General features: G+C 48.8%; 4 protein-coding genes across 4 annotated transcripts; 1 reads left to right on the top strand and 3 right to left on the bottom strand.

Annotated features, from left to right (window-relative positions):
• Positions 1–457: 457 nt before the first annotated feature.
• HOO65_060257 (Whi5 like protein) lies at positions 458–1,642 on the top strand (the record flags this gene model as incomplete). The annotated part of the gene is made up of 2 exons (XM_071003943.1): positions 458–859; positions 926–1,642. The coding sequence occupies 2 exons, from the start codon at positions 458–460 to the stop codon at positions 1,640–1,642; spliced, it is 1,119 nt and encodes a 372-aa protein (XP_070857607.1).
• Positions 1,643–3,324: 1,682 nt separating this feature from the next.
• Positions 3,325–5,356, bottom strand: HOO65_060256 (putative guanine nucleotide exchange factor-likeprotein; the record flags this gene model as incomplete). Its single annotated transcript, XM_071003768.1, has 2 exons — positions 3,325–5,112; positions 5,216–5,356. The coding sequence occupies 2 exons, from the start codon at positions 5,354–5,356 to the stop codon at positions 3,325–3,327; spliced, it is 1,929 nt and encodes a 642-aa protein (XP_070857606.1).
• A 406-nt stretch (positions 5,357–5,762) lies between these two features.
• Positions 5,763–7,277, bottom strand: HOO65_060255 (aldehyde dehydrogenase; the record flags this gene model as incomplete). The annotated part of the gene is made up of 3 exons (XM_071003869.1): positions 5,763–6,326; positions 6,517–7,141; positions 7,237–7,277. 3 exons carry the CDS (start codon positions 7,275–7,277, stop codon positions 5,763–5,765), a joined length of 1,230 nt encoding a protein of 409 aa, XP_070857605.1.
• Positions 7,278–8,106: 829 nt separating this feature from the next.
• HOO65_060254 (uncharacterized protein) lies at positions 8,107–9,558 on the bottom strand (the record flags this gene model as incomplete). Its single annotated transcript, XM_071001084.1, has 1 exon — positions 8,107–9,558. One exon carries the CDS (start codon positions 9,556–9,558, stop codon positions 8,107–8,109), a length of 1,452 nt encoding a protein of 483 aa, XP_070857604.1.
• Between the last annotated feature and the right edge of the window lie 3,865 nt (positions 9,559–13,423).

The raw sequence follows: 13,423 nt of genomic DNA, 5'->3' as shown, positions 1-13,423 counted from the left end.
TTTTTTTTTCAAGTAGGCGTCATACTAACAAGCAGCCTCGCGTCTCAGACCTTCTGATATAACGGGCCTGCTATACTGTACAGGCCTAAGCCCAGGCCTAGTCCAAAATCAAATCAGGCCAAGCTAAGCCAGGTTTAACCCGTGACTTCACTCCGTCCACTCGCACGTCACCACTCTACAGCTTCGACGCTTCCTTTCCATTATTTTCATTCCTTTTCCGTAACAAACACTAAACAGCCTTTCCAACTTCTTGTCGCATCTTTGGGTCCTTCTCTGCTCTACGTCCTGCCAACTTATCGCACTGCCTTGGCACACACTAGGAAAAAGACAAACTTGTGATATATATTAGGTTGGATCGCGTCTACAAGTCCGGCTTTGTGTACGCTTGCTAGTCGCTGCTGACCTGCTCACTTTCTTCTCAACTCCTGCTCATCCACTAGCTCGAGTCTGTCTCGCCATGGAGACCCCAAGCAAGCGACGCGCCCTCGGCTTGCTTGATGCTAATGTTAACGCTTCACCGCGCTCTCCCATCAAGTCTCTCAAAACGCCGGCTTCAGACATCCGCAAGAGACCATTCGACAACATCCCTTCATTGCCCACCCCTTCCAAGCGAGCATGCCTTCACAAGATGTCCACTGCTGCTAACGGCCTGCAGCCCTCGCCAATTTTGTCCAAGTTCTCGCTAAACGACACGGAACTTGACCTACCACCAGCCGGTCCATCCTTGGGCCTCGGGATGACGTCTTTTGACTCGTCGCCGGACGCGTCGCGGGCCTTTATGACAGCGTGTGCCTCGTCTCCGACTGTCTCGCTTCCCAGAGCTCGTTCGCGGACCATGTCACGACAGGAAACTCGCCAGGTAACATTTCCTCTGCTTCTCGCTTTCTCTTCTGTCTCGCTAACTGTTCTGCTCTCGCCCATGTAGAAAGCCGATGCTCTCCGTCTCCGTCTCGGCCTAGCCAACTACAAGCTCCGTACGGGCCAGGCTGACGTGCCTCTCGATAAACTCCAGATGCGTCCATGTCGCCTATTCCGTCACTCTATTTCCTTTCCCAACCCCCGTTCGCCGCCCACTTTCGCTGCTATGGCTGCTACTGCCCGCAAGGCCCTTGGTCACATGTCAACCTCAACATCCGCCATGATGTCATCATCTCCTGTTCAGCCTAGCCCACTACGCGAGCGCCAGCATCGTGTAGCGGCTGCCGCTATTGCTCCTGACGTGACGGCTACTACGCCTCCTCGTGCTTCTGCTATTGCCCCTCGACAAGTCCAACTGCCCACTCCCATGCCGTCTCAAGAAGAGCGCCAGGAAAGACAGAGACAACTACAAAAACAAAAACAAAAGCAACAACCGCAGCTACTACGACAAACGCCATTGCAAATGCCCAAGATGGAGCTGACTGGTGACGAAACAGAGTCAGAGCCAGAGCCAGACGCTGAAGAAGAAGAAGAAGAAGGAGGAGGAGAAGAAGAAGAAGGAGAAGAAACCGGCGATGGTTGTGATGCTGACAATGCTGGTGATGAGACCGAGACCGAGCCTGAGCTCGTAGTCACTCCGAAGAAACAGATAGCGGGGTGCTCAACTGCTGACGATGACAGCGGTGCGGCTACGGGGCTGCTGTTCCTAGCACGCTCTGCTTAACTCTCTATCCTCCCTGTTTCCATTTGTTTACCTTCCTCTTTGTAACAAATGCCCTCTCTCCATGCTGGAACCTGTTCTTCTCCAGCGCGATCTCTGTTGCTACTACTACGCCCATGTCATTTGTTTTGAAGTTCTTTAGTTTTCCTACCTCTGCGTAGCCTTTGTTGTTATTTGCTTCTTTACATACGCGCTCCCTTGCCCCGTTTTCTTTTTGTCTATCAAGTTCATTTTTCCCACTTCTTGCCATCATCCATCAATCACACTCTCCTGCCTCGTTTCTAGGACCCATCTGCCTTGATTTGTTTCCCTTCCAACCGATTATAACATTCCTTTGTACACCACATTTCGCTTGTTTTCTTTTTCTCTAGCCTGGGAGCTTTTTGGTTCGTTTCTTATCTCCATGTTTTTGTTGTTTGTGTTGTCTTGAGGGTTACGCGTGGTTTTATGTACTGGCTCGACGCATTTCAGGATTGTTTTTTTTTCCTTCTACTATTAAAACTATCTCTTGCTCTTTTCCTCCCTTTACGTTATGAACCGCCAGTATATGGTTGATGACGTCGCAGATTACAGTGATGTTCTTTTCCTAAGCTGTATAGAGAACAACTGGGTATGGCAACGCTGACCCCCGCACTTGTTCCACCCTGTTTTTTTTTTCCCTTATTTCACCAAGGGTTCTTGGGCTCTTCGGTTTTGCTCCTCCTCTCTTATTTCGGCTCTATGCATTCACGTGCGTGCGTATTTACTTACGTACAGATGTAGCTATTTTGTATTCCTGCATCAGTTACATGTGTAGATGCATATGTGGATCCCTTGAAGTTGTCATGCTGCCCCTCTACAGACCACACACTCACTCCATGGGCCTGCATTGACGTCCCGCCCTTGTACCAAAGACATAGAAATTGCACATGTTGGCTATGTAGTGAGTGTCTCCCTCAAAACCAAGAGCGAAACAACGTGTGAAGTCGTCAGCCTTGTTAGTGTTTCAGTCATTCCTAGGTTCGCATGCATGCATACATGAATACAGAGACGCATGCAGCTTGATGCAGCCTGCTTGTTTCCCTCTTCATCCCTCCTCCCTTCCCTCCATTGTCTCGTGGTGTTGGTGCCTCATGCATGGCCGTGATAATGAGGGGTCCCCTGCACGGACGGAAATCGCAAAATTCCAGCCCTTCAGATCGACCCAAGTTGTATGTAAACCGCCACTGCAGAGGCAAAACAAGCAGCGTGCAACCGATAAATGTACATGTTTTTGAGAATGGTAAAAGTGAAAAAAAAAAAGAAACCCCCCCCCCCGTAAGAAATCCTTTGCCTCTTACAGCATTGTTTAACGTCCATATCGGCTTTTGGAGAGATGTTATCCTTGTATACTTACACATATTTGGCTTAAAAGTTTGAGAAGCTTGGATTTCTCGTTTATAAAATGCCCCACTTAAAGTATTAATTAGGACAGTACTACCGAGACAACCCCAAGGGCTCCACAGAAAGACACTTGCATCACCGATGGATACAGATTGACCGAGACAAACAGTCGTGTTGTAGTTTCTTCTAAATTTACATGCACACACATAACTGGCGAGTCCCAGTCTAGGCTCCTGACTTAGTTAGTCCGCATGCACCCTCCACCCTCCATAGCCTAAATAACCAAGAAAAAAAAAAGAAAACAATATAGAGGACTGCTCTTCCTAAGCGACAGCTGCACGGACAACTCCTGCCAATTCTCCGAATAGAATACCCTTAAACACAGCCTCGCCCATATGCTCCGCCCAGTGTCCTGCTTCCTTGAGTCTCGCTTTCCACAGCTCCTTCTGCTCGGACGAAACGTCCTCCCATGCCTTGCCCTGATGCTGTTCCTCCGCGAGGACTGCTGCGATCTTGTTGGTGATGGGCTGGGCTGTTGCGTCATCGGCTTGCAGGTCGTCACCGGGAGATTGGTCAGATGCAGGTATATCTGTATCGGCGGCGTACTCGTGTAGGAGAATTGGCCCATCAACGTCAGCCGCTTGGATGTTTGCTAGAAACTCGGAAACAATCTCGGCCGAGGCCAAAGTAGACGAAGAAGCAGAGCTAGCACTAGTGATGGACATGGTGTCGGCAACAGTATTAGTTGCCTTGACGGGGGATAATGGTGCGACCGACGAACGGATTTGGAACGGTTGGTCAAAATACTTGCGCACGCCAAAAATCTCGCGACTTTCGCCAAGGCTCTCAAGAAGCGCTTGTCCAGCCACAGCCATGATCAGGACAACCACCGCCAACAAGATCATGACAGTCTTGCCCGCGTTTTTTGATCCCTTCATCGCTAGAGCATAGCGCACATTGGGGGCATCTGTAGTAGCCTGCTTCTCCTTAGACGCCGGTACCTTCTTGTCTACAATACGCCGCAACGGGAGCGAATGCGCCGAGACTGTATTTCCCATTGAAATGCTTGCCAATGCGATAGTGACAAAGCCGTCAGTTTCCTTCGGCATTATAAAGGGGGCAAAGGCCAAGCCAGTGATTTGCAGCGGATGCGCCTCGAAAATCGTGTGTACGGGAAGAAGGTCCCAAACTAGTTCTACGGCCTGCACGCTTTGGTGCTCTAGGGTGTACAATGATATAGATGAGTCATGCCCTGCCACTGCGATCGCAAACTGTGCTTGACCAAGCTTTGTGCCTGGTGCGGGCGGAACACCAATCAGCCGTGTTGCGAGGGCAGTCGCCTGGACAACACGGCGAGGCAGACGCGAGGTAGCAGCCAGACGACCCTTTTCACCCTTTTTGCCAGGGAGCCGAATCACGTTGAGCATAACTCCACCGCGCCTAGGCAGGTTTACTAGCGCCAGGACAAAGGTAGCAGTCAGGTATCTCAGGCAGCGAATGGTAGGCTTCAGACCCGTGCGGTCGTCAACTGGCAGCTCGAAAACAAGAGTAGGATCTGAAAAGTCCGCCTTGCTCTCGCCCGGCGTGAAGTCGACCGTGTAGATTTCGTTGTTACTGCAATACACTAGCTGGTGCTCGTTTGCAGAGCCAACACGCATCAGATCAATGTCATTTGCCTCATTCTGTAAATCTACCATGCGACGCAACTTTGGGGCTACTGAGCCACTATGCATCAGCTCAGCCAAGGCAATCTGGAATTCATTTCCCAAGCCCGAAGCTGCAGCAGCAAGTTGGCTTGTAGAGCCGGGTGCGGCAAGACGCACTAGTCTCTGGTACTTTTCGTGGTGTGAGACCGAGAAGAGGTTGGATTTGTTAATTAGCTCAATAGAAGGGTCTTTTGCTTTAGAGGCAGGCGACACACTGAAGACCCGGAAATGGTCATTCTTCCCACGCTTAAAGTCTGCAGCACTTGAATTGATACCTGCATAAACAAGGAGGCTATCGTCACGACGTCCACCGACGGCGAGGCACGTGACACTATCTTCATCGCGGCTCAAGTCGATTTCGGAGACAGGCGTGAGGGTGGTTTGGTTTCCGTGAGTGAGAATAGTCTAAAAGATACGCACAGAAGACATTAACAGGGCTGTATTTGGCAAAGAGGGCAGCTAATTGAGGGAAACCAAATGATGTAGAGAGTAGAAGAGAGATACGCACGATCTTGTTGTTAACGCCACTACGACCAGCGCCGCCTCCGCCAGCCACAACCAAAGTAGTGGGATCATTGGGGTCAAAGTCGCAGGCGTATAGGGGATACGAAAGCCCAGCCGTGGCGCAGGGCAATGGTGGAGGGGCCATTCTTGTAGAAGCTTGGAGTTCTTTGGTGATGACGATGATTTGGTGGGAGGGGGTGGTTGGTTGGGGTTGGGGATCGTAGTGGGAAAAATGCCAACGCAGATGGCACGTAAGCAGGAAGTCAAACAAGACTGCAGATCCAATCGATGGCTCAGCTGTAGCAGAGAACAAATAGGCTGTTGGATTGGAGGTCGATCGCGACGGTGCTATCAGGATCTCTCAATTGGCACCGGCAAGGCCAAGTTGAAGCTTTAGGAATGAGGTCACTTCAAATGTGGCTGAAATGTGGCTGGTAGTCGCCACAAACAGGCGTGAAATGTGGCGGTAATAAAATGCCAGGGGTTAGTTGCCTTAGGCTCTGTAGCCATTTTTTTTTATTTTCTATTTTCAATTAATTGTAGAGCAGCTTTCAACACTCCCCTAAATTGACATGAATGGCCTTGGCCTGTGAATATGACTGTAGTGCTGCTTCTCCCAATTCCCGTCCAATTCCGCTCATTTTGACTCCGCCAAACGGTACTCTGACATCAGAGTCGTTGCTGCTATTGATCCACACCATGCCGGCTTCAATGTCCCGTACTATGCGGTGTGCCTTGCCAATGTCCTGCGTGAAAACCGCCGCCCCTAGTCCATAGGCCGTATCGTTTGCCATCATAATGGCTTCCTGATCTGTTGAGAATGGAACAATAACCACACATGGCCCAAACACCTCTTCGCGGTAGATGTGCATGCTCGGCCTAACGTTTGTTATAACGGTCGGTTCAATGAAGAAACCCTTTCCGCTGGCGAGGGGGGCCATGGCCTTGCCGCCTGTTAGAACTGTAGCACCTTCGTCCTTAGCTCGTTGTATATGTGCGAGTATCTTCATATATTGCATCTTAGAGATTTGTGGGCCCTGGAACGTCTCGTTGGCAAAAGGATCGCCAACCACAGAAATCTTCTTGACAGCTTGAACAAACTGTTTCGTGAATTGCTGTAGAATACGTTCGTGGACTAGGATCCGAGATGTTGCCGTACACATTTGCCCTTGGTTGTCCAGGGCACCCTCGTGCGCCCAATGCACCGCTTGGGGGATTTTGGCGTCGGCAAAGACAATCAGGGGCGATTTCCCCCCCCGTCTCCAAAGTAACATTTTTGAGTGTCCCTGCGGCGGCTTTCATTACTTCAACACCAGTTGCCGTGCTTCCAGTAAACGACACTTTAGCCACATCCTCATGCCTTACCAGTGCCGCGCCCGTCACATTGCCGTGTCCACTGATTATGTTAACCACTCCAGGCGGGAAGCCAGCCTGAGCGATCAGACGAGCTACATACAGCATTGAAAGTGGCGTTTGTTCGGCGATTTTCAGCACAACTGTGTTGCCACAGCACAATGCTGGACCCAACTTCCACCCCGCGATAGCCAGTGGATAGTTCCACGGTATGATTTGCGCACAAACACCGAGCGGCTCCTTGATAGTATACGCTAGCTTCCCTGGGCCAACATCAATGGTCTGGCCGTGGTTTTTGTCCGCCCAGCCAGCATAATATCGCAAGACCTCCGAAAGCTGTGGCACATCATAGCTGCGCGAAGCCGAAAGCGGCTTTCCGGTATCTACCGTTTCAATCACGGCCAGCGTCTCAGCATGTTCGTCGATTAAGTCAGCAAGGCGGCGCATTAAATTGGCACGCTCAGCGCCGGAGAGCGCGCGCCAATCAGGGTTTTTGAATGCAGTTTTAGCTGCGTAGACGGCAGCGTTAACGTCTTCTTTGCCTGCTGCATAGACCTTGCAGATGAGCTTTTCATTTCTGGGCAAGTCAGATTCTGAAAGAAAATATGAACAAGCTTATGAAAACAAGAAGCAACAGGGAAAAATAATGAAAAGACAGGAATGAATACTCACGTTGGGTTTATAACCTCAATCATATCCCTTTTAACGCTCATGATAAACTTATTATTAATGAATAGCCCGACAGGCTGGGTCCATGACACGCCGTTTGGCGCATACAGCTGGCAGTCTAACAGTGGGGGGGTCCCATGATTGCGACACGAGAGGCGAAGGGGTGAATGACGGGAACGTAGAGGATCGTGCTGGCGATTTGGCAAGTGGCAGTGTTGAATGCAAGGTAGAATAAGATATTCCTGAGATAGGAATCGCATTGCGGGGCAGGAGCCGTGATAAGCGGACAGGCTCATATCGCAAGCAAGGCGAGAAAATGCTTTTGCATAATAGAACCGACGAGGCTCTTTTATATGCCATGTTAAAATAGCGGCACAGGAGAAGTAGAAATGACTAAGAACAGGGCCGCAAACGCAACAGATGCACCGATTTCTTGCTGTGGGTTCCTCTCGGTTAGGGGCGACTTTCTTTTGCTGATCGACTTGAGATCGCTTTAAGCCGAAGCCAAAAAAGGTCAAAATCCATCAAGCCTTGAGCGATAAAATAAAGGTGGGGCTAAGTAAGGTTACACAAGCGACTGTTACACATATTTAAAACCATAGTGCCGTGATCGACTAATAAACATCATCGCACAAAGACATGACTTGATACATGAAAAAAGGTTAAAATGTGAGTTAAAACTCAAAGGAAAATACACATGGCTCTATATTGACAGGAAGCTAATGAAAAAATGTGTGCAAGCCATAAAACACATTTTGTGCCTTGCATATGTAGTGATAGCATAGCGCTTTCAGTCACAGTAAATATATACAATGTGATCCGTTTCAAATGGATATCTTCTTCTTGCGCTCTTGATGTTAGGCATTCAACTCTTCACCTCTGGGGGTCAGTAGGAGAATTATATCTCGTGCTGTATGGCCCAAGGCTGCTAATAGGAGGCAAGCGCTCAACATTAGAGGAAGCTGATGGAGGGCTTTGTTTTGGCTGTTGTCCAACCTCGCCAGAGTAAACACCTTGGCTACGATTCATGATCTCGGGATTCCCATCACTTGATGTAGAGGTCTGGAAATATGCGCCAGGGCCGGCACTAGAGGCTGAACTTGGAAGGTGTATTCTGCGGCTTCCCTCGGCTACTGAGTGGCTACGAGATGAGGCCGGAGCGCCAGGCACATTTTGGCCTTGGTGAGCAGCAGTAGCTGTGTTTGGGTTAGACTGCGTAGATACAGCACGACTCATCGAGGGTCGCTTTTCTGACGTCGATGAAGACGCCACATCAGCGCTATCACTCTGTCTCTGCGCCTGGTCTGATCTAGCGTTTTGCAACGTGTGTAGCCACTCCAGAAAGTCTTGCGGCACGTCCAAGACAGGACTCCGGCGCCCTTCGTGAGTTCGATGGGCAATTTCGGGGACAGACTCTACAAGACTGCGGAGTCTATAGACTTCATCTTTGTAGTAATTCATTGAAGTATAAAACTTTGTTATTTGGGCATTCATAATTGTCAGTCGATCTTCCAACTGTTCAATACGCTCCTTATTTTGAACATGCTCTGCTTTTTTTCTTTGCCTAAACTTCGCCGACGCACAAGCATTGCGCTTCCGCTTTTCATTCGCTTGCTTTGACGCGATATTCGTGTTGATAGGGACCGGGATGAGCCCCCTTTGTGCACCTTGGTTTAATTCTAGGTAGAGAGGGGGTGGTCGTTGAATTTGGTGATCTACTAATGGGTGGCCGATTGTTGGCCCACGCTCGCTCACTGAAGGGTTACGCCACATTCTGTTTTCAGAGGCATGGGCTGGTGATATGCTAGAATCCGGAGAATGCTTTCGAGACCAGGATCCGTGAGTATAGATGGTATCTATGTGCTGTGTTGAAATGGCCTGGGGGAGATGGCTTGATGGGGCCAAATTATATGAGGGCTCATGCGACGGTCCATGACGTAACGGCCCATCGGCCTTGCGGGACCCTGATGAAGATTGCGAGTATTGTGGCTCAGTATTGTCTCCCGTTGGCGGATAGCCCAGGGGGTTTCTTGAAGGTTGCCTTGAAATGCGTTCAAATGGGTGCAATTGGGCATCTGTATGGTGGTCCTTTGAAAGAGTGCGCTTCAGAGGCGGTGCTGACGGAACGAGCGAAAGAGTTGGCCTTGTTGTGGAAGGAGACGGTCCACTAAAGCTTTCCGGGCGGCGCAGTCTTGGGCTTAGAATACGGCGGCCTGCACTAACATCGATTGGCGGCAATGGCGTCGGCCCGACATGTCGCAGAACGTCATCATTCTTAATCGGAGGCGCTCGATGTGTTTGATAAGCTGTGAAAGTTGAACCCATGCTGGCATGTCCACTTATGGGCCGGGAAGATTCCTGGTATCTAGATGGCGGAATGTGCGGAACACGGCTCTCTGGGGCTGTGGCAGTGTTAGTTGTAGGGGGTTGATCATGATACAACGAAGTGGCAAAGCCTCGGGATTGAGCTGGAGTTGGGGCGCCATAGGAGCTTCGGGGATCCATAAAATCAGGATGTTGTTTATCTACCGACGAGAGTTGGTGATCATGTGGGCTCAGGTGTGACGAAGGAGGCCGAGAGGGCTGGTAGTTGGTCGCCTTGGATGATGTTTCCACTTGAAGAGAACCATGTGGCCTAGGTTCTTGTTTCGGGGATAGAGGGCTTCTTGAAGCCGTCCCTGCGTAAGATGCCGCCCCACGCTTCGACATTTAAAAATAAATACAGGACAACTCTGTTTAGAGTCGAGCAAGTACTTACATTAATGGTTCATGAGATAGTAGAAGATGAACCAAAAATGCAGAATCTCGGCGTTGGGATAACCCCCCTAGTAACAGCAACAACGCCAGGACACCTGAATAAAAAGTGCTAAGACCTATAAGTGACAAGCGAAAACGAGGGAAAAGGAAGGAAAATGAGAAAATGATGACGGTATTTGATTTTCCTCTGACAAGGGTCAAGTCACTTTGACTATGGGCTGAAGCTGGAGAAGTCGGTGAGTGCGGGAATGCCTTTTGCTATTTTTTGTTCGTTCGCAAATTTGTCCCAAATGAGGGTGATGTACCAGGGTTTGGGTGCAAGGCGGTACGCAGGCGATAGGCGGTAGGCGTAAGGCGCAGTTGCTAGTGATGGCGGTCACAAAAGCCCAGCTATGAAGCAGTGCAGTGCAGTGCGTGGTGATGAGGGGATAGGGCGAGAATAGTTGATATCTTCAGGCGAATATTGTGGCAGGGTGGCAATAGTGACAAACGGTGAGCAGTAAAGGGCGCAAACAGAGAAAATCAACAAGATGGGCTACAAAGAAAGGTAATTCCAGTCCGGCTTTGAGGCGTAACAGTATAGACAGTGGGCGATGAGAGATTGATGTAGATGGGCAGACGTTGATATGCAAGATGGCACTAAGGTAACTGGGGATATTATGTTAACTGAAAGCTGAGCTGGAGACAACTGCTGTACACGAGCGAAATGGCAAGTATAGGCAGCTGGACAATTGGAAAGTTGAGACAGAAAGAGTCTCGAAAGCATTAGTGTAGCCATGATGTCGTCGTGCAATGTACGGGAAGTTGCAGGTTAGACAAAGACCATCCACCTCGACAACTCTGGCAAAATGAAGATTATAACAAGCTGGCGTGTGTCTAGCAGTGCATGACTTACTGATTCGGGATTTCTTGAAGACTGGACGTAGCGGTAGCGATGAAATGGAGTACAGGGTAGAGAAGCAAGATGGATATGTTGGGTCTCTAGCTATGAGAGTAGGTATGTAGTAAGAAAGGGCTGATTGGGCTGTGTCTCTTGCTATGTAGTATTTCCCACGGCAAAGGACGTTCTTTGTAGGCTTTAAAGTATCCGGGTTTGTAGATTCTCAGAGTGTCAAAGTTGTGTGTAAGTTGCAGTAATATTCACTGTATGTACACCAAGTTCCTCGTCTCAACCAAGCGTAAAGCAGCAGAAATAAAGATAATCGTCTCAAATATTAGGTGCGTGATCATGTGCGACATATGCAGCTGTCAAAAAAAATAGCGGAACAAGCTGTCAAGGTGACAACAAGAAACGAAAAGCCAAAAGGGAAGCTTGGTGGTCGTTGACGTTGAATCTTCCAACAGCTGTAACTCAACTTGTCGTTGATACGAATGGACGAAGAATATCACGAGAAGGAGAAAGCGGTGCGGTTTGAAAACGGAGCAAATGTGCTGTCACGGAGCGGGGTAGGGCAATATAAGGAAAGAACGGAGATAATAGGAGAGAAAACAGAGGAGTAGAGGCAGGAGGGCCAAGAGAGGCAGAAAGAACAGAAGAACTAAGAGGGGAGAGCTGGGCAGCAAGAGCATAGAATGAAGGAAGGAGGTTCGTAGCAGCAGGTCCTTTTGAGGTAACAACCCAGAAAGCTCTTAAGTAGGTACGGAACCTTGGCCTGGCAGTTTCTCAAGTGATAATAGGGGTGTATATTTATCAACAATATTCGTATCAGGAGTCAGTTAGTATATTAGACTTCTGGGCTATATCATAATGAAGGAAAATCACAGCGAGCAACAGTGTCAAGATTCACCTAGTACCAGTTGCTGGAGTTTTGGGTTGGGGGGGCTTTCGAGGAGCCAGAGAGGGGAACTTTGCTTTCTTTTTTTGTGCACGACTTGGCTGGCGCTGAATGAAGCTGATGAAACATAGGAAGAGCAATGGGAGTGAAAGGAGCAAACAGCCCGTAGCCTATGCCATGAACATGGACAGGGAAGGCAGGTCACTTGAAGCAGAGCAAACACAAGCACAAGTAGAAGCAGAAGTAGAAGCAAGAGATGGCCTCAAAGTCGGTGGAGTTGGCGAGCCTTAGGACAAAGTAAATACTGGTAAAAACAATGGAAACGGAGGCAGTTGCAGCAAGAAAGTACCCAAGTATATGTACATATATATATACATATACATATAAGTAGCTAACTACGCGCTTGAGCAGGTATTTATATGCGCTATGGAGTAGTAGCATCGAATAATACGTGGTGCTTGCTGCTAATATATGCAGACAACCATATATGAGATTTTCATACACATGCACACACACACACAGACGCCTTCATATAGCGTACCGCATACATGTATGCAGATATATCTTTTCTATAGTCGCCTTACTGCCTGCCCACACAATCACATCATGCCGCCTTCAACATCCTAACTTCCCTCCTTCGCTACTATAAGTCAATGCCTCACAGCTTCTCCATGGGTGGCCACACTCCTTGTAGGAGTCAAAGTCCACATGTCACATCCTGCTTAATGCCCTATCGTTTCCCACAACCCTGTTAGCCTTGACCTCTTGCTCACTTTCCACCTCCGACTATTTACCTTGCCTACAGAAGCCCTTACCCTTCCTTTCCCATCACAGTTGTGGCTCACCGACCCAGCGGTTCAGGAAAAAAATAATGCTAGTTCCCATATGTCTGGTTCGTCGATGGGCCCCGCCCCCTCCCCTAAGTAAGAATCCTTATTTTTTTTAGTTGTACATGCAAAATATCATAGTACTACTCTGGTCCTTGTTGGTTTACGACTATCTAGCAGGGGCGGGGAAGGAGAGAATAGGAAGGGATAGGGCCTGAAGCTTTGCCTGGCTTGCCTGTCCAATCGTCACGTGTAGATACAAGTTATGCCTCTCACACCCTTCTCAGCGCTCTCTTTCCCTCCTCCCTTCTTCACCTGCATTGCCGTCTTCTTCTTCTTCTTCCCCATCCATCTTCCTACACCCCTTTCTTTCTCAACTCCTGAAGCCCTTGATTCCTTTTATTCTCCTTTTTTATTTTTTTTTTATTTTTTTTTTATTTCTGTTCTTGTTTTCTTTTTTTAATTTTCCCTTTTTTCAGCCCCTCCTCCGACTTTGTGTGTTTGATGATCCACTGTAAACAAATCATCACCCCGACCCTATTACACTTTCACGCCAAACCTGAGCTAATGCTCATCAAAGGAGAAGGTGACGCACCGTGATCCGATCTTGCCTCTGCATTCTCGGATGTCCTCCGCGAAAATATTCTATCCATATTGGGCTAAGGCTCCTAAACAAACGGAATATCTAGCAGGGAAAATCCTAGAATATGAGGCTGCTTATCCATGGCTGTGCCTGTTAGCGGCAGGCGAATAAGAGCTATAAGAGGGAGAAAAAAAAAAAGAAAAAAAGAAAGCAAAAAGACAACGTTGCTCCAGAGTTTTTGGTTAGGC

This window comes from Ceratocystis lukuohia, assembly GCF_044167205.1.
Source record: "Ceratocystis lukuohia strain C4212 chromosome Unknown Supercontig6_pilon, whole genome shotgun sequence".
Classification (NCBI taxonomy): Eukaryota; Fungi; Ascomycota; class Sordariomycetes; order Microascales; family Ceratocystidaceae; genus Ceratocystis; species Ceratocystis lukuohia.
This window is presented reverse-complemented; position numbering and strand designations above follow the sequence as displayed.